The following is a 21,974-nucleotide window of genomic DNA, read 5'->3' as shown; positions in this document are numbered from 1 at the left end:
TTATGTAATGAGCGCGACTGTCTGTTCTGTGATCTGACTGAGAATTGATCTGATTATATTCAGTATCCGTGTTTTGTACAAAAAAGAATAAACTCAATTGTGCAAAAGTTAAAACATTTTTTTGTTTTCTAAACGACAATAAACACTTTATAGTAAAGTTTAAATAATAATTCAAAATTAGCAAATTTTATCAACACAAATAATATTAAGTCAATCAGAGTGATCTCATACTTAAATCCTGTTATAAAACAATACAAAATTAGATTGATAGAGTTCATTTTTTTGCTGCAACCTGAATAAATAAATCAAACTCAGTGATGTGCAATTTGTATTATGTACATGAGCTATTGTCAATGTGATGAATTTATTATTATTTATGCCTTTGGATGACAACTTGCTATTTTATTCATAAAGGGGCATTGTGGACACATACTCAGCAGCTTCTCACTACAGTCAGTACTATCGGGTATCGAGAGTTTGACATTTAAAATGTATTTCAAAAATTGTTTATACAGCGTTCGATATGGGCGTTGATCGGCCAGTCGATAGTCGGTGGTACCGACTGAAGAGAATTGCACTACAGAATAGTGGTTTATTTAAGTTAAAACTTCTCATACAAGTCATCACGTCATACACGTACAAGTCATATTTTATAACAAGCTACGCTTTAAAAACTAGACATTAAATTGATATAATCGACTAAATAGTTTAATGTTGGTATTTTATTCATTAATTAATCTAACAATAGAATTTTATTACATATTATACAGTACAAAACTTATAAAACTAAATATTTACATTAAATTATTAAAATTAAAACTATATAAGTATACACATTGACGAAAAAAAAAAAAACAAATATATAAAAAAAAACATTAAGAATATAAAAGAAAGGAAGCTTAAAAATAATTATCTGTTTGCAATTGCGGTGAAGGAAAACACCATAAGGATTGCATTTCTGCGAGAAAATACGGCGCGGAGATCGTTATATGCAAAAGCACGAAGTATTAAACAGAACCACGCTTGTTATTGTTGTTATTTATTAAACACACTACATATCTCTTCGCATTTATAAAGATGAGTCTTTTTCGCACTGGTTTGACGAGTAAACTTATGGATATGTCCATAAAATGTTTTATCAATTGATGCATAATTCTAGACGCCAACCAAACCGATCCTTTGTAAATATTGAAATTCTATTTGCACCCAATATTGGTTCAAACCTTTGTGATAAGTGTTAACAATTACGCCGTACCCGTACGCCGTATAGTATAGGTGGCGCTAGTTGCCGTGTTAACATCAGCTCCGTGTAAAATTTTAAAATAAAATATAAAAAGTGTGTTATCATCCGTTTCAGTATAATTAATTCAACTCTCTAACAACAATAATGAACATAAAATGAAGGCAGATCTGTACCTTCAGTAAAAGTTTTGAAAATCCAGTTTAAAAAAATAGCAAGTGAATGTGCAGTGAGAATAACAGTATAACCAAAATAAGTGCTTAAAACAAATAAAACATTAATTAAAACATAGTAAACTTCTATAAGAGACAGTGTTTTAACAAACAATTGACTAATTTTGCGTATACAAACAAATAACAACTAATTTGTGAAGTGTACAAATATTGTATTCGTTAATTTTATTTAAACTCAGTGATGACAATTATTGACCAATCAGAAACCAGGAATTCAATGTTTACAAACATTAACAACGTATTCGCCTATTTGGTCTACAGTCATAACCGCATCAATAGCGTAAATTGAAGTGCATCTGACTCTACGAAGTTGTAACATAGTGTCGCGAGTTCAGATCTTACCGATAGACAGGACTTTTTGAGGATTTTTTAAGATTTGTTATTAAACGTTTATCGTACTAGTAGAACTAAAACAACATTAAATATAACGAATAAAAAATGAATTTCTTAGAAAATATTACGTTCCGGCGTACGCGCACACGCACTCGATCGGAATCAAATGATTGCGATAACTCCCGTACTTTGGATTGCATCGTAACTGAGGACCTGCCCGATATGTCCGAGGATGAAAATGATCACTACCAAAAACAAATGAATAGTAACTATGAAGAAGAAATACAAAGTCTTAAATTGCAATTGAAAACGGCATTAGAAAAAATTGAGACTTTATCCACCGAAAATAGCAAGTTAAAGCAAATAAACACAGATTTATTAAAGAAAAATGGTAATACAAGAACTATGGACACTAAACAAACGCAGACTTCTAAGGACATACAAATTTGCTCCACAATCTCTACACCTCGAGTTGAAGCTACTAAAATAGCAACACTAGCTACTAATACTATCGCTGTTAATGATAAAATCAGTACGAATAATAACCAGGTAAAACATAACATATGTGTAATAAGCAGTGAAATGTCAAATAGAATCTATACATTAAGCAAAAGAACAACTAATTTAAGCGAATATAATATGTGCCATTATCGTAAGCCTAAATGTGGATTGAAACAGCTCTTAGATGGTATAGAAAAGAAGGTTCATAAGTTTACATTTTCAGATTACTGTGTAATATATATAGGAGAAGAGAATTTCAGAAAAACGTATAATTATATAGAGCTTGTAACATACATTCGTGAAAAATTATTAACGCTAACTCATACTAACTTTATAATATGCCTTCCTACTTTTAAGTACATGATCAAGAAAAATGTTATATTTAATAGTCGAATTGACACTTTCAATAATTTACTATACCTAGATGCGGAGACACACAATTATGCACATATCTTAGATTCTAATCTCAACCTTCCATATACCTATAACACATATAACCCACAATATGGGAATTTAAATAACAAAGGCTTAAATATTATAATAGCAGATTTGCAAAAGCTCATTCTAAAATTAAGCGCTTTAAGGAGCAATAAATTATGTAACGATTCTCCCCAAAAAAATGAAGCAGAATTATTAACTAGCACCTCAGAAATACAGCCGTCTAAGAACTCTCAGTTTTTTCTTTTATAATTATCTCAGCATACTCCATCAAAATATTGCCGGACTAATCAACAAATCAGATTTGTTGCAAGTTAAATTAGAAGAATTTTATAATAAAGGAACTACCGTAGACGTTATTTGTTTGACGGAGCACTTTGTAGAGGCTGGTTGTGAGAATATGTTACATATACCTAACTTTTGTCCTGCTTCTTACTTTACAAGACATACTAAACGAGGAGGTACTTGCATTTTTGTTAGGATGGGACTGCAATATAAGGAATTAACTGATGTCGCAAAACAATCAGTAACAGGCGTTTTTGAATGTTGTGGCGTAGAATTATTATCCTATAATATTATTATTATTTGTATATATAGAATACCGAAACATAATTATAGCGTGTTTTATGAAAGATTAGAAAATGTTCTCCAAAAGATTTGCTCCCGTTCAAATAAAAAAGTGATTTTAGCCGGCGATTTTAACATTGATGTGTTAAAGAGAAATACAATTACTTTGGAATTTGAAAGTTTTCTCTTGCAGTACAATTTACAACTTGAACTTTACAAACCAACTAGACTAAGTAGTAACACATGCATTGATAACTTCGCACATTCATACCGAAAAGATTCCAAGGCCGTAATAATTGATTTAATTCTTTCAGATCACACGTCTCAGTTACTTAAAGTACCAATAAAGAAAACCTGTAAACTAAATTGCTGGAAAACTAAAAAACAGAACATATCAGCAAATAATCTTACAACATTCAAGAATCATTTAAAATGCCTATCCTTCTCAGAAGTTTATAAAGCCCAAAATGCTAATGAATGTTATGAAAAATTTATTGATGAGTTTATGGAACTGTACAAACTATGTTTTCCTCCGAAAATCATAACCATTAATACTAATAAAAAAACCAAATGGATATCCCGCGGCATTAAAACATGTAGTAAAAAACAAAGGCAGTTACTTTGGACGTATAGATTTAATCCTAATTCTAAAAATAAACTAGCTTTCAAAACTTATTCTACTTTATACAAAAAAATCATCAAATTAACACAGATAGCACAAAATAACCATCATATAAATACATCTAATAATAAATCAAAAGCTGCATGGCAAATAATTAATAAATCAAAATGGTGCTTGCCCCCGGAACCAATACTATCCTTAAAATAAAATAATGTAAATCATTTAAAACCATTAGATATCGCTAATACATTTAACGATTATTTTATAGATTCCATTGAAAATAATATTCAAACACAAAATGATATAAATAAAGACTATTCTTTTAATAATATATCTACACAATCATTATTTATGCTACCCACTTCGGATTACGATATAATAAAAATAATTGATAGCTTAAAAAATACTAATACGGTTGGATACGATGGCATATCGACTAAGGTAATAAAATATGTTAAGGATGTTATAGCTTCACCCCTCTCTCATATAATTAATCTTTGCATCACTGATGGTGTGTATCCAACTGGTCTAAAAAAAGTAGTAATTAAACCCCTTTTTAAGAAAAATGATAAAACAGACGTAAAAAATTATAGACCAATAGCGAAAGTACCTGTTTTTTCAAAAATCTTTGAGAAAGTTATATATAACTCCATTTATAATTATTTTGAAAAATTCAGTCTCTTTTGTAATGAACAGAAAGGGTTCCGAAAAAATACTAATATTAACATGGCACTCTATGACTTACTCTCTAATGTTATGACTTCTGTTGACAAAAGAAATCCCGTATGCGTTATCTATGCTGATATGACAAAAGCTTTTGATTACGTAGATCATAAAATTTTGTTACAAAAACTGTATGGATATGGCATCAGAGGAAATATTCTAAAACTCCTTAAATCATATTTAAGTAATAGAGTCCAATGTACAGAAATATCACGAATTTGTCCTAGTACCAAAATAGAAAAAAATTACACCTCTATAGAAAGAGATTTACACTATGGTGTGCCACAAGGCAGTGTCTTAGGACCTCTTCTTTTCTTAATTTATATTAATGATCTGCCCAAAAACATCAGTAAAAAAATGATACTTTTTGCAGATGACAGCACAGCTATTATAGAGTGCACTGATCCAGATAATTATCAAAACGACATCAACAATTCCCTTACTGATATAATAAACTGGCTTAATAATAATAATCTTGTAATTAATTTAAATAAAACAAATATAATGCACTTCCATCAGCGTCTTGAGGCTCCACCAGTCAACATCACATATAATGACTGTCAAATAGAAGAGGCTACTACTACAAAATTCCTTGGAATAACAGTAGATAGTAAACTTACCTGGAAACCACATCTTGAAGAAATATGTAAACGATTAAATAAAGCATCCTACCTACTATTTCAAATTTCAAAGACAGTAAACACTGAGACGCTAGTTACAGCATACCATGGACTTGTTGCCTCTATTCTCCGTTACGGCATCATTTTTTGGGGACAATCGACCAATAGAGAGCTAATATTTAAGATGCAGAAAAGATGTTTAAGGGCAATGTGCAATTTAAAATCAACAGACAGTTGTGTTCCTTTGTTCAAAAAACTTAAATTGTTAACTCTACCATGTTTATATATTCTAGAGACAGCACTTTTTGTAAAAACTAACACAAATTTATTTAAAAAGAAATCAGAAGTTAACAAAAACCCAATACGCTCTCAATATTTAAATCAACTGTGTAGTATACAGTGCAGGACTTCACTTCTAAAAAAAAGGTTTTTTGGTATTGCTCCTCAAATTTATAATAAAATTCCAGAACAAATAAAAGTGTTGCCTCTAAAAAAAATTAAAAAGTCGCTTCATGACTTTTTATTAAATAAATGTTATTACACCATTGATGAATTTCTAAATGATAAAATGATGTAAACTTAAGAATTTCTATTCATCAACCACTGTCACTAGTATAGGCACCTGTACCTACCCTATAGTTAATATATTATTGTCATTGTTAACACATAAATTATTTGTTTATATAAAAATAATATTTATTATAATTAAGTTAGGTACTAATATGTTATGTGTAAAATAATTTCATTTTAAAGATTTGTATGTCATTTATGACAAAACATAGCGGACTATTTACATGTATCTAAGATCATATATAAAATACCTATGTTTGACAAATAAACAATTTTGATTTTGATTTTGATTTTGACCCTTTTCTGAAAAGAGGTCAAATTGTATTGTATTAAAGGTTTCAGAAGAATTTCTTTGCAACTACATTTTAAGGCTAGACTAGGCTTAGAAATGTGCTAAAATATTCACTATTTTATAAGATTGATAGGATACTTTAGATTAAAACCGCTGCTCAGTAAGGTAGTTTGATAAATAACACTTATTTAAAAGCTCTAAAAGTTTAAATAAAAGTTAAATGATGATGTATAACTATGGTAAAATCTTTTTAATTTACGATCAAAATACAATCAATTAATTTATTACCCTTTCATTAAACAGTTTTAAAAGCAGTGCACAACTTCAATAATAAAAATAAATTGGTCAGTAGCGCAATTCTCAACAGTCGGTACTGTCGAGTATCGAGAGTTTGATATTTAAAATGTACTGCCAAAATAGTTCCTATTGAGGCCGCTAGAGGAGCTGATCAGATTTTTTCGTGTTAACTTTCTCGATAGCCAGCCGGTTGTCGATAGTCGATAGCGGTAGAGAATCGAGCTACTGAAGTCGCCTATTATTTTGACCCTTGTTCTTTTATGTTAACTTGACAACATTCTCATATTTACTACGAATACCATTAAACTGTTATAACTATTTTATTTTTCTATATTTCAGAGTCCTTAAAACTAAGCTTATAATTTAATAGTCAAGTCTAACTTCTTCGTAAATACTCCTCCAGAAATCAAGGGCTTCGCCAGCAGGATGACTGCCTACAGTCAAAGTGTCTCCGATGTCAACAAAGGCTTGATTTGTACTGTCATATTTAGGCCAGGTTACTCCAAGTGAAGCGTCCGGCGTGGGGTTACTGAAAACAAAAATTATCAAAAGTTAGTCAACAGGAATACGAGTAAGGAGATTATTCCTTGCCTATCTATCAGTTTCAAACTACTTCTAGTTAATATTATTTTGTCTCTCTCTCTCTCTCTACTCCTGTCGCTTTCTCTTCTTTTCTTTAGTCTGTAATCTGACTTAAGTAAAATTTTCTAGGTTCATGCCTAAAAAGATAACGCTTTCTAGTAGTGTCTAGAAAATGTTAGCGTATTTTACCCCATATTCGTTTCATATCTGAATGTATGTTTGTGCAGCTATAGTGATATTGACGTAGAATATAAATAACATGGCTGATTTTCCACCAAAAATGTATTAAGTATCGCTGGAATCCGTCAATACCTGTAAGAGCTTGCTGGTGTCACTAATTGTAGTACTCACCCATATTTAGCAAAGTTCGAAAAAACAGTAGTAGTCAGCTGAATCAGGTCATATGCTTTGCTATTCTTCTCCAGTTTTACCTTCACAAGCTGCGTTGGCATTAAATGTACCATATCATCCAAGTGTCCCGCGCCCTTGATCCCATACTTTAAACCTGGGTTACCGTAGATATTCCTATCAGATATACCTGAAAAGATTTTTATTTTAACATAATTGCTTGGCGGTCGGGAAAATATGACATTATAATATTTTATTGATATATTTTGTTTATTACAGTGTTATTGGTGGAATTAGGCTATAGGCATAAAACCAGGATTGCCACGAAACTAAATAAAATACCTGAAAATCTATACATGTAGCGTCGACCAGACCCGACCTTAGCCAGTTTGGACATAAAACTATTTATATCATAGATATATCCAGCATCACTGCAATATCTGATAAATTCCTTCATCGTATCAATATTTATAGACTTCCCTTCAAAATAAAAATCATGGATTCTCTTGGATAAATCCAAAATTTGTTTTGCAGTACACATTAGTTGTATCTTCCTCGGAACTAGTATTTCTGGGTATCTGTTATGAGATAGTATTAGTTTCTTTAAGTATTCTTCAAAAGTACTGATATAAATTAAAGATTCTTCGCTTGTATGTCCAAGAAAAACGTCAACATCATTGATTTTTCCGTCTTTCAACAATTTTATTGGATCATCAGTCAGAAATTGTTCTTGACCAAAATTCTTTTCTATAACCGGTGTAAAATGAACCATCTTAAGTATATTATCGTTACGTTCTTCAAACGACAGCACATATGGACTAGTATTTATTAGATTTTCAACAGGAACGTTTTGTAGAAACTCCAGAAGTATACTCGGGTCATCTGTTTCCAGACCGAGTTCTTTACCGAGGATAAAAGCTCGTTTTTGTGGTTCAAATGGAACAGCCCAGTCACAAGTAGGTGAACCACTCATTATGATCACTCTATTAAAAAGTCCTTTCGACATTGGAGACAGCAGATGTAGCCCAGCACATGCCGCTCCAGAACTATGACCCATGAGCGTGACATTAGCTGGATCTCCCCCGAAGTTTCTAATATTGTCTCTCACCCATCTTAGAGCAGCTACCTGGTCTTTCATACCAGCGTTTCCTGGGACTTCTTCGGTGTCTAAACATAGGAAACCTAAAGCATCCAACCGGTAGTTCATAGTAACAAGAATGACTCCACGACTGACTAGGAAATCTCCGGCATAGTTTTTGGAATTTCCTGAGCCACTTTTAAAGCAGCCGCCGTGAATGAAGACTATGACTGGGAGAGGCACTTCAGGGGTTAATTCGGGGGTGTATACACTGAGGTGTAAACAGTCCTCATTGCCTGGTTGGAAGACAAAACTGAATATGTCGATTTGAGGACATTTTGCTCCGTGTTCTTTGGCTTCTCGAACACCATCCCATGGTAAAGGTGGAAGAGGTGCCTGAAAGATTAATAGGAGCAATTATTGAAAATTAGTAAACTTTATGCTAATATTTTTTATCACGTTTATGTGTATAGGTATTTTATTTCGTTCCACGCGTATATTGGTAAAACGTAAAAACATCTTGTCCTTGAATATATTAAATTACAATGTATTTATGATAACAATATTACAATCATATTTTTTTATTGGGCTTCTATAACAAAACGACATTGAAAGTTTATTTTATTTGTGAAGCAAAAAAAAATTGTTTACAACGTTCACATAAATACATAGTAATGTAATTTAGTAAGAACGCTATGTCACAGATATTATATCAAATAAATAAATAAATTTAAACATTTAAACTATTTGCTTCTAAATAATGTTTAACCACAAGAATTAAGAAGAGTAAACAAGACTCCACTACGTTTGCCAAGTGCTGGATTTACTTTTGCCCGCGACTTGGTTTGTGGTTTACGATAAAATTTTTATACAAACATTCATCCGCTCTTTTATCCCCTTGGGGGTAGAATTGATCAAAATCCTGCCCGATCCGTCCAGTGGTTTAGGATCTGCGTTGATAGAGCACTATGTCAGTCAGTAACACAGATTGTCAACATAACTGACTGATATTATGTCCAAGTTTCTTACCTTAAATCTCAGTTTCCCGAGCGGTGGTTGCGCGTAGGGAATACCTTTGAAGCTGTAATACTGTCCGTCACCAGTCACTGTGTCCAGCTTCTCACCACGAAGCCAACCTTGCTGTACTTTCACTTCCACCATGTTACCCAACTCTGTATTAGATTAATATCAAATATGAAGTTTATTACGTTCGTGTATTATTTTTTCTTTAGCTGATATGACGTTTTGGTCAAACCTGTGATCGTATGTTGGTGCAAGTATATCAGCCTATTATTGAAAGGTCAATAACCCTGGTTGAGATGTAATCTAAGCACAGATATAATTTACTATAGTGTCTTAACTATTTTTTGTAAGGGAGGCCTTGTCGACCACCCGTTTGCTTACGAATTGAAACACTGAATAACCAACAGATTCTTGAGTCAAGACAGATTTTTGAGTCAAAAATATAAAATATACAAAACATCTTAATATGATTAATTGTTGAATACGTAATATGGAAATTAAGTAAAAAATTGCATGTAAAAATAATGATTTACTGTCATTTTGAAAGGACAATAGGTATATTTATGGTGTTGGACCCTACGGTCAAGCAATATATGATAATTTAGGCAAAAAAGGCTTACGTTTTTAAAGAAAAAATACTTTAGCATTAAACATTACTCTTGTGTCCCGGGACTCTTACGAACATACAAACAACGGACACAAAGTACCTACTGCCAGGGCCTAGACAAAAGTAAAGTGATTCTAATGGTCTTCGTGGTGCAATGGTTAAGGTGTCACTAATCCATTACCGCGTCTGGGGGTTGTGGGTTCGCTTCCCACTTGGAACACATAATATTGCAACAACATAATATTACAACCAGGCTACAAATAGTGGCCTGGTTGTACATTGTACGTATTGTTTGCAAGTTTGTAAAAGTCCTCGCGACACAAGAGGATTTCTGCTCTTAAAAAAAGAGTATTCTTAAATAAAAGGCGTCTTTTAAGAAGAAAGGATGAAACAAACCTCTGCAGCTCTGTAGTTTCTCTCCGCCCCTGTGATAACAAGGCTAGTTTTACATATATATGCAAAATGCTATTACAAAATCATAAAACACAGTAGTACCTACTGTTAGCTTTATGCACAGTTTTAGTTTCGTCTCGCTTTACACTGGGTCTGTCGACGAATTGCGCCGACTACAAAACTAATTTAATTTCGTGAAATCAATGCAGCCGTGTTGAAAGTGGCTCAAACCAAAAGTTTACGCGTTAAACTCAGGATAAAACACATTTATGAAATGCATTTTGTTACTGTGTAATTTCTGTTGTATTTGAGGGTTTTTTTTTGGTAAATATTGTGTTATTCAATGATCTTGAGAATTTTGTGGTTGTGTCCATAATACAGACGGAGTTTTTAATTACTATGTATGTTCTACTTGACTGCCTCTGTGGCGCGGTCGGTAGTGTATGCGACTGCCGCGCAAGAGATCTCAGGTTCGGTACCTGGGTCGGGAAAAAAAGTATTTTCTGAGATTTTATTTTTAAAAATTCTCAAAGACTGCCAGAGTTAGGAAGTTGAGGTCTTAGACCTCCGTGCCTCGGAGAGCACGAGAAGCCATTGTTCCTGCGCCTGACCTCTCACTGGTCGTGTCGGTTTAGCCGTCCCATCAGACTATGAGAGTAAAACAACAGAGAGTGTACCTGTGTATTGTGTACACACTTGGATACTATAAACAAAGTACTGTACAGTTGGCTGGTTTCAATGAGACTGGCCGCCGTAGCCGAAATCAGCCAGATCATCATGTTCTACATTGTTAATTTAAAAAACAAGCATCCAATAGGTTCGCCCCTGTTATATAAGACTAATATTGTTAATGACAAAATGTGGGTGTATTTCATACACTTCTGTCTACACATTCGGGTGTAACAGGCGTGATATTATGTACGTAGTGTATGTATATGAGCACTTTAATTAAATCTTCGCAAATTTATCGAAGAAAAAGTCTTTTAAATGTTTCATTTTATTCCTCGTTCAAATAGCAAATATTTAATTTTTATGTGTAAAAGGTGTGATCAGAAAAAGTTACTACCTATAAATAGTAAATTTTAATTATCATATAAATTTAAATACATCTTTGTTTTGATTTCAAAACATAAGTTATTTTGTGTGTTTTTGAATATAAAGACAATGTTATCGTGAGACTTATGTTAATTAGTATTTGATGCATGGCATCGTGTTTTCTTTATTTTAATTAAGTTCCCTTTGTTTTCCCAAAATATAACTGTCTGTTTTTAATTATTTTGGCAAAATAAATGCATAAAATTTTAATGAATTTTGTTTACAAATAACGTCAAACATTTCAAACGTTACAAGCAACAGCATTTCATTCCTTCTATCAATATCTGTATGAGAATTACTAGCCAGAACTTTTAAGTTGTTATAAATGACCCATAAAATGTCTAAAAAACCTAGTAGAAAGTCCTTAAACAAACATAAAACACGAAGACCATCAGCGGGATATACAAAGTGGATACTATTGCAAGAAAAAAAAACCCTTATCAAGAAATAAAAAACTTGAAATATTACTTTAAACCATTAATTTCATTATTAACTTATTTAACATTGTAATCCGACAGATTTGTACAACTCCGTCCAGAACTGTAGCGCTTCGGCATCGCGGTTAGTTCCAGTAGTGAGGGTGTCTCCGATGTCCACGTAGGCCCTGGTCTTGTTGTCAAACTCCGGCCAGGTGACGCCCAGTGATGCGTCAGGAGTTGGGTTTCTGTGAGTTTAATATTCAAATTCAATTCAATTCAAACATATTCTTTATTTCGTAAACTTCGTACTAAGCATTTGAAAAAGTCATATTTTTTAACGTTTTGGAAAACCTGGTTGCTTGTGAAAGTGCGGCGAGAAACTCGCTTCAAATAAATTTATAAATGACATTTTAAATTTTTCGATTTAGATCCGGCTTTACGAAAAAAATCCGTCCATTTGATTTTTTTTCCTTTCACTAGTGCAACTTATCCCTCAAACATTTCGTTTCTGGGTCGTTCTTTAACTCAAAACCTTTTCTTAGACACTATCAATATAAATATTTTTTACTGAGTACAATTTTTTATGTTCTCAGTAAAAAACATTTATTACCAAAAATGTGTTTATATCGAACGTTTAACAGATGATAATTTCAAACTACTTACCCGTATTTGGCAAAGTTGGTAAAGACGGTACAAGCGAGTTGAACCAAGTCATACTCTTTGGTATTCTTCTCTATCTTCAAACCAAACTGTTTAGCATCGAACATATACATCAAGTCATCCAAGTGAGCAGCTCCTTTAATATCATACTTCAAACCTTGGTTTCCATATACATTTCTGCTTGACGAACACGAAAATATATACATATACCTTCGATTTTTGCCAGTCTTCGGCAATTTATTCAAGAAATTATAGATATCAAACAAGAAGCAAACGTGATTACAGTATGTTACGTATTCTTTCATATATTTTACACTGATAGCCTTATCTTTGAAGTAAAAGTCAAAAATCTTCTTCGATGCCTCCATTATCTGTTCCGCGGTACATTTGACAAGAATTTTCCTTGGAACAAGCAAATCGGTGTATCTGTTATAATCCTTTATAAATGACTCCTCAAATCTTTCAATACCAACCAAAGTTTCTTGACTTGTGTGCCCCAATAAGACATCTACGTCATTTATCTTTCCCTTTTTCAAAATTTCAATATGGTCTTCTGTCAAAAATTGTTCTTTACCAAAATCTTTTTCGACTACAGGAGTAAAGTGATACATTTTTAGTATATTATTGTTTCTATCTTCAAACGACATTACAGTTGGGTTTGTATCTACTAATTTTTCAACTGGGACTTTTTGCAGAAATTCCAATAGTTCATTTGGGTCATTGGTTTCAAAACCAAGTATTTTTCCTAGTACGAAAGCTCGCTTTTGAGGCATGAATGACATCGACCAATCACAGGATGGCACACCGCTCATTGGTATAGCTCTTTGAAAGAGGCCTTTAGACATTGGTGAAACAATATGTAGCGAAGTAGAAGCCCCTCCGGCACTCTCACCGAAAACAGTTACATTGTTTGGATCTCCTCCAAAATTCGATATGTTTGCCTTCACCCATCTTAGTGCGGCAACTTGGTCTTTAAGACCAGCATTTCCTGGGACTTCTTCAGTGTCTAAACATAGGAAGCCTAACGCGTCTAGCCTGTAGTTTATAGTGACGAGAACGACTCCATGACTCACTAAGAAGTCAGGTCCATAGTTGTCTTCATTCCCTGAGCCACTTTTGTACCCTCCTCCATGGATGAACACCATGACTGCTAGAGGGGAGGTCGGCTTCAGATTTGGTGAATAGACGTTAAGATGCAGGCAGTCTTCACTGCCAGGTTCGTATTTCCGAGTGAATATGTCCAGTTGTGGACATTTCGGTCCATGTTCAGTCGCTTGACGGACACCTTCCCAGGGCAACGGAGGTTGAGGTGCCTGTAAAGACGAATATTATTAATTTGTGATAATATTTGAAGGGTCTACTGCAATAACGATGAATGCCGGATCAAACTTCACGGTGAAGTGACCGAATATCATTACTAGTTAAAATCTATGTACTTATATATTTTTGGATATTCATCATTATTGCAGTGGATCCTTTTGGTCCTTAGTGGATTTTTTTTGCCGGTTTTCAACTGCTTCTATTGTTTGAACAGTAACTTATGTGGCAGCTGACAGCACTGACGGGTTAAGTGTTGTTGGTTTTTTAACTTTTTTCTTCTCATATTACATGGGACCAACAATATGAATTGTGAAATTGTGTTTCATATACCTATGCTTATATCTCTACGTAAGAGGTGCGGTTTTATTCTTATTATATTTAACTTGGTTAAGAAGAACCAGTTCCACGCGTTTTTGTTTACGAAAATAATTCATTCAAATTTATAGGCTTACTTTTAAAGGCTTATATAATACTAGCTGACCCGCGCAACTTCGCTTGCGTCACATAAGAGAATGAGTCAAAATTTCCCCCGTTTTGGAAACTTTTTTTACTGGTATTCTGCTCCTATTGGTGGTAGCGTGATGATTTATTGCCTATATACAAACAAACAAACAAACTTTTTAGCTTTATAATATTAGTACAGATTAGGTTTTTGTGAGCAAAAATCCGGCTGATTGCAGACTATAAATACTTAGCTATTTATTATTGTAATCCAACTCGTTTTTTTATGTATCTAATAAGACATGGTTTGCTTATAAATTGACCTATTAGTATAGGAATCATGGTGCGTTTTAAAATAAATTAGTTAATTATGAATGCCTATCATGTTTACTAAGATATAACAATGATAAAAGGCAAAATTTATGCGTGAATTTGTATGTAAAATTACATTCAAGAATTAACATTATTTTTAAATGTTTTATTTTGTTATAAGTTAGTTTATGATATAAAATTTAATTTGTTTCAGAAAATACCTGTAGACGCCTTGACCTGTAAGTATAAACTATTCGAATACAGTGCAAAGATCAGTAATCTAACTAAATTAAGGCTATACCTAAGTGAGCGTGATTTTGTCATCGTTTTAATTACAACTATTAAAACCCATAATTGGAATTATTGAATATAAATTGACTTCGAAACCCAAACCTTTTTACAAAAAATAAGAAACCAAAAAAACTAAACTTCGTGACATTGATTCGTGAAATATATATATGTTAACATCTTCTAAGTACCTACATTTAATGCATCTATTGCGCTTACTAGTCGGTAAATGACTCGTGGGCTAGCGTGATCTTACCATAAATGGAAGGCCGCATATATTTAGTAGTATTTGAACTTTTGATTACCGTACTTTTGATTACTACTTATGATACTTTTAGCACTAGAATTTTTTCCACGTAAGCACGAGAAAAGAACTAAGCGCGAATGAAAATAAGACACGGGCACGGACAGAAGAATAGGCCTGAGCGAAAAAGTTGTTAGCGCATTTGCATGCAGGTATATTATTTTGAGCTAGCTCTTAGTACGCTACAACGAATGCAACAGTACGACATTCACGCGAGGAGAGGTCCACGGGTCGGCGAGTGATAAATAAAAGTATGCTAAATGCATCGCATTACTATGTAACTAGATAAACAGGTACAATAATAGGTTCTTTAAGGAAAATTCTTACTAATACCTCATATTTCGCTTAACTATTAACACAGTATTAACAACTTAGTAATATTATTTCGTTTATTTGTAACTATACTACGCGTTATTATCCAATCTGCGGGCTTATCACGTATCTCAGTTGACAACTAGTATACGTCAAATCTATGGTCACTATTCAGTACATTGCTGCTTTGACGTAACGTATTAAACACTATAATCTAAGGGGGAAAACAATGGACAGCATAGTGGTTTTCAAATGACTGTCAACTGAGATACGTGATATTGAGCTATACGTCAAGTAACTTTACTCGTTTTCAACCAATGGTTGTATAATGACTTATCGCTGTTCTGTTATGACAGTATCAAGGTCATTATCATTAAATAGATCGCGTGTTTATCTTAGAGACGTTGTGTTTTTATGTAGTTACATGGTACAACACGATACACACACATAAAATTACGCCATGTTCAGAAGCGTAGAGCATATTATTATGAGTAGAAAGAGACCATGGCCCACACGGTATCCTTACAAACTTGCCTTGATTAATTCACGTCCATATATTTTCTAATACATGACCGCCGGTTATGGCTCCATATATCAGGCCAGGAAAAAGTCTTTTCGCATTATAGTAAGTATGAACTTGTAATAAAATTTTTTCTCTACACAAAAAAGCTCGATATTTGGGTACCTCACGAGCTCACTGAAAGAAACCTAATGAACCGCGTAGTCATTTGTGATTCTTGAAGAAGAGATTTTATTACAAGTTCATACATACTAAAATGCGAAAAGACTTTTTCCCCGACCTAATATGTAACATACATATATGTATAAATTCACTGGTCGTGTATTCTGCGTAGTTGTTTAAAGGCTAGTGTAACATGGGCCGAAACGTCAAGTTCTCGTACGTTCGCGTTGATTATCAAATAATATTGTACAATAAGCACGCAACGCGAAAGTTTATATCTAACTTATGATAATAAAATGATAAAATTCTTCTTGTCATTTACAGGTCATGTAGGTGATGGTTCCGTATCACAAGGGTTGTGTAGTTCAAAGTTGGATTAAATTGATAGTTTGTTAATTATGCATGTCATGCCAGTATTAAATAAAGATATATTATTAAATATCAATAACAGTAGTGTATGAGAATGCCGCGCATCTACATTTGGACTTTATAAGAAAGATGGCCCATTTTAACGAAACTGGTCGCTGTAGCCGAATATCGGCGAACGTTATTCTTTCGTATTCACAAATTCCATATAGTTAAGTTTACCAATCTGCCATATTCGACATTAATTCGACTCTGCAAATATTCAAATCGTAGCTATCATAGGGGATATAAGGTTTAACTAAGAAGATAAAGATTAATAGGCACTATTATCTGTTCTATGATAACAATAACACCTCCAATTTCGCTAGTGTTCTAATCGTGTACATTTGTACGGCCTGAGTTACATTTTTTTTGTTAAAGAAAAGAAATTTTTTTTTCCAATATTTTCCGGACGTTATCAAATTCCAGGCTACTATTGGGAAATATTTTGACAAAAATTAGGAGAGCCCAATAGTACTTTGCCCGACCTGAGAATGGAAGTAGAGGCCTCATGGTCAGTAGTCGGATGCACTACCGACCGCGCCATGAAGCCAGTGAACTCGGAATAGATAACAAATAAATAAATTTAAAGTATCCCACTGCTGGACAACGGTTTCCTCCAGTAATGAGGGAAGTGTGTCTCGCCAAGTGCCTGAGAGTTCTTTAGAATAGTTCTTAAAGGTATGCAAAATCCCCAACCCTAATAAATAGAATGAAATATTGTTTCTTACCCTAAACCTCAGTTTCCCGAGCGGTGGTTGTGCGTAGGGAATACCTTTGAAGCTGTAATACTGTCCGTCACCAGTCACTGTGTCCAGCTTCTCACCACGAAGCCAACCTTGCTGTACTTTCACTTCTACCATCTTGGTTCACTGTGGAAAGAAATAAAACTGTGAAATGTATTCTAATCCAACAGTTGTATTGGAGAGATCCTACGTACTTATTGATAACTAGGTCTTGCCCGCGACGCCGTCTGTGTGGACTAAAGTCATAAATCTTATGTTGTGTCACGGAGAAAACCACGGTCAGAAGCTTGTATTTTTCTTAGGCTCGCAGTTTATGTGTTATTCTTATACATAAGCTAACAACACTGAAAATAACAAACATCTTAACCTTCGCATTTATTTGACTTCTGCTGGGAAATAACTCCAACGGTAAAATTTATATAGTTAAAATCCGTTCTGTAGTTTTTTTATAAAAAAAGTAATAAACATACAAACAAACATGCACTCTCACAAATCCATGTTTACAATATTAGTTGATTTCTAGTCGGTTACCACTTATCGGTCATTTTATGACAGGTTACAAAATTCATCGCCCGACCTTAGATAATGTAACCAGCAAAGCTATTCAAATATTAAGCATAATATTATCAAGTTACTTAACATGTTAGGTAGATGTCAAACATTTTTTAAGGAAAACAAAAAAAAATATTATTGAGGGCATGCAAAGTCCCCAACCCTCACTTGGCCAACGTGGTGGACTCAAGGCCTAACTCCTCCCTCTCGTTTGGGAGGAGACCCTGACCTGCAGTGGGACAGACGGTGATGGGTTAAAAAAAAAACTTAAAATGACACGCTGATCAAAATTGACGCAAGAGTTTTGTATTTTGCAATTTAACTTAATTTATTTTTTAATTTTGTTTCATGAAAGCTAAAATGAACAAAATTTTATATATCTTTCTGCTATAATTTGTTCATTTTAAATTATTAACGTAGATATATTTTACCTATTTTTACATCTATTGAGCCAATAATGGAATGGCTTAATAACTATTAAAAAGGTCCATTTATTAGACATATCAGTTTCTGTAAGCGCATCAACAATAATCTTAATTATTCCATATCTTTGAAATATGAACTTGATCTAAGACTCACAAAACCGTTTATACAGTGAGAACTAGTATAATAAATATCTATTGTCCTTGCGACCAATCAGCATCCGAGTATTATGTAACGCGTCTTATTATGCGCCGTCCGGCTAAAAGGACCATAATATATTATGACAGTAGTAAGACTATTGATAAACGCACAGAGCACAGTATAAAATTACGCTTTATATAAATGACTAGCTGACCCGCGCAACATCGCTCGCGTCACATAAGAGAATGAGTCAAAATTTTCCCCGTTTTTGTAACATTTTTTATTGCTACTCTGCTCGTAATGGTCGTACCGTGATGATATATAACCTATAGCCTTCCTCGATAAATGGTCTATCTAACACTGAAATAATTTTTCAAATCGGACCAGTAGTTCCTGAGATTAGCACGTTCAAACAAACAAACAAACAAACTCTTCAGCTTTATAATATTAGTATAGATGATATTCTTTCAGGAATTTCAGAAATTTCCTTCTGTTCGGTTAGTTTTTATTGCATAACCATAAGATAAAAACGGGACCCTATTACTGGACTTTGCTGTCTGTATCTCATGAACCGCGATGGTTAAACAGCTGAAATTTGTCAGTGATTATGTATTTCTGTTGCCGCTATAACAATACCTATAATAAAAACTAAAAATGAATATCTAAAAGGCCTTGAAAGAACAGACTGATGTTTTGCCGTTTTGTAAAAGTAATGGTTCGGAACCTTTCTCGCACTTAGCCGGTTCTACTTCTTCTTCTTATCGTATGACTAGTGGTCAACCTAGTGTCTAAGTTGTTCGAGCCGCCCGAAAACCTTTGACATGGCTTGTGGCATGTACTCAATTTCATCCAAATCCGTCCAGTAGTTTTTCCGTGAAAGAGTAAAAAACATACATACATCCTCGCAAACTTTCGCGTTCATACCATTTATTGGTACTATTAATAAAAATGAGATTTAGCTATGATTATCTATTATGGTCATATATTAGACTATATTTAGTTTTATCTACAGAGATAAAGTATATTGTGGTTGTATAATAGCATAATTTAATCGGAAACATATTATGTTAATAACTAGAACGAGTTTTATAAAAAATACGACACAAAATTGTTGTTTACTTCACAGACTTGGTGAGTAGTCATCAATTCAATACCTATATTTCAATTTCAATACAAAATCAAGACATATTATTGAATATCCTATCTTTCATAGATAAAAAAAATCTATTGAGATAACATTGTTGACGTTTTTGTTGTGTTCCTAATTAAAGTAAATTAATTCACCGATTTTTTTAAATATATTTGTATCTAAGTATATGTAGTCTGGATTGAGGTTATTTTAAATGTTGTAAATAAAATATATTGTAAATATTCTTTTAGCAATCTTCATTTTATTCTATACCAACGTAACATACAAATATCTATTAGATATTTATTATTTTCTTAGCGGTCCATAGTCCATGTTTCTAAGCAAAGGTTCTTTTCCAAACTTTGCGGTCCTGAGTTTCCACAAACATAAGTATTCAATCACAAAAGAAAAGTACTTCTATTTTTTTAAAGTCGGCTATTTTGTCGTCTCACACATATACACATATTTTATACTTATTGCACCTACCTACTAGTTACTACGTCAATTTAACACAAAAGTTGACTGAATGCATTGATGCATTTTCTTCAGATTATTATAAAAACATATAAATTAACCAGTTGTATACAACTGCATGCCTGCTAATAAATAATAAATAAATAAATTGGTGCTCAGAAATTGACTATATAAAACATATTTCTAAATAATCACTGTTTACTTTCCTACCGTAATAAAACTAAGTTCGTTTATGTACTGCAATTGCACACGAAGTTATAAATAAACAAAATCACAGTCACCTTTACAACGCGTTCGATGGGACAAGCACAGCGACTTGTGTCCAAGCCGCAACTGTGTGTACTCACTTAATCGTTGCGAGTTGAGCGTCTCGCATGACTCGTGACGGCTTATCATTCGGCTACCGTAATCTATACTAATATTATAAAGCTGAAGAGTTTGTTTGTTTGAACGCGCTAATCTCAGTAACTACTGGTCCGATTTGAACAATTATTTCAGTGTAAGATAGCCCATTTATCGAGGAAGGCTATATGCTATTTATCATCACGCTACGACCAATAGGAGCAGAGTACCAATAAAAAATGTTACAAAAACGGGGAAAATTTTGACCTCTTCTCTCTTATGTGACGCAAGCGAAGTTGCGCGGGTCAGCTAGTTAAAAGATACAGCTTGTTTATTTACATTTAGGCAGACAGTACGTTTGAAAATATTATTTTTTGATCGTGTGGCGCGGTCAGTAGTGTCGTGTGTAAGAGGTCTCGGGTTTAGTTACTGGGTCGTGCGAAGTGTCTTTGTTAATTTACATAATCTACACAATATCACGCCTGTTATGTTATAAGATGTAGATAAAGATGTATGAAATATACCTACTCACGTTTCAACATTAATAATGATCGTTCCATGTAACAACAAGCGAGCTTATGGCCATATATTGGACACATTACCAAATTTAAGGCTATTATTGAGAAATATCTTAATACAAGTTAGATAGCACTGCGCTCGACCTGGGAAACGAACCCGGGAACTCATGGTCAACAGTCGGATACACTACCGCCTGCGCCACAGAAGCAGTCAGTAGTTTATGAATTACTGGTTGCCTTTTTGGTGCTTATTGCAATTATATTTGCAAATTACACTGAATACATTTAAAAATAAAATTGTAATAAATCCTTTTTAGCGAGTAAATTAGTCTCACTAATTATTATTTAATTAGGTTATTTAAGATTTTGGAGTGCAATGCGAAGCATCAAAATATTTGTTTACGACGCAAGTCACAATAGTATGTAGTAGTATACTGTCAAACAAAGAAACCACGTAAATTGGATCACCGATCTCGGGTATATTATTTACGAAGAACATTGACATAGCATAAGCATTTTGTATAAAGTTTAATATTTTTTCTTTAACTTTGTCAATTACCCTATAATATTAGGTCGGGGAAAAAGTCTTTTTTATGTAGAGAAAAGATTTTATTACAAGTTCATACATACTATAAAGCGAAAAGACTTTTTCCCCGACCTAATATGTTAGCGGAGAGGCAGCTTACCTCATTAATCGTTTAAAAATTGTACGTAAACATGATTGCCTCGAAAGTAAAGAGCAAGATTTCGTGTAAACAGCTTGTGCCCGTAACTTGTTACGTGTGAAAAGGTTTCCTAGGGAATAAAGTGTGTCTTATGAGTTAATCCAGGCTATAATCTATCTGTGTACCAGATTGCATTAAAATCCGTACAGTAGTTTGAGTAGGTGTGATTGAGTAACAAGTATACAAACTTTTGCATTAATAATATTGGTAATACGTATT

The 21,974-nt window shown here is 33.4% G+C and overlaps 3 protein-coding genes across 3 annotated transcripts in view; 1 reads left to right on the top strand and 2 right to left on the bottom strand.

Annotated features, from left to right (window-relative positions):
* gogo (thrombospondin-1 like protein golden goal) overlaps nucleotides 1-21,974 on the top strand; it is a 293,513-nt gene that overhangs the window by 88,930 nt on the left and 182,609 nt on the right. The gene's annotated exons all lie outside the window — the stretch shown is intronic.
* Nucleotides 6,150-10,046, bottom strand: LOC142975808 (juvenile hormone esterase-like). The gene is made up of 4 exons (XM_076118882.1): nucleotides 9,474-10,046; nucleotides 7,709-8,840; nucleotides 7,370-7,556; nucleotides 6,150-6,965 (listed from the first exon to the last, which is right to left on the bottom strand). Exons 1-4 carry the CDS (start codon nucleotides 9,603-9,605, stop codon nucleotides 6,800-6,802), a joined length of 1,617 nt encoding a protein of 538 aa, XP_075974997.1. The 5' UTR covers nucleotides 9,606-10,046; the 3' UTR covers nucleotides 6,150-6,799.
* Nucleotides 12,025-20,563, bottom strand: LOC142975809 (juvenile hormone esterase-like). The gene is made up of 4 exons (XM_076118883.1): nucleotides 20,452-20,563; nucleotides 17,437-17,577; nucleotides 12,645-13,954; nucleotides 12,025-12,226 (listed from the first exon to the last, which is right to left on the bottom strand). Exons 2-4 carry the CDS (start codon nucleotides 17,566-17,568, stop codon nucleotides 12,061-12,063), a joined length of 1,608 nt encoding a protein of 535 aa, XP_075974998.1. The 5' UTR covers nucleotides 17,569-17,577; nucleotides 20,452-20,563; the 3' UTR covers nucleotides 12,025-12,060.

Source organism: Anticarsia gemmatalis, chromosome 10, assembly GCF_050436995.1.
Source record: "Anticarsia gemmatalis isolate Benzon Research Colony breed Stoneville strain chromosome 10, ilAntGemm2 primary, whole genome shotgun sequence".
NCBI lineage: Eukaryota > Metazoa > Arthropoda > Insecta > Lepidoptera > Erebidae > Anticarsia > Anticarsia gemmatalis.
Note: the sequence above shows the minus strand (reverse complement) of the source record. Positions and strands in the feature narration are given on the sequence as shown.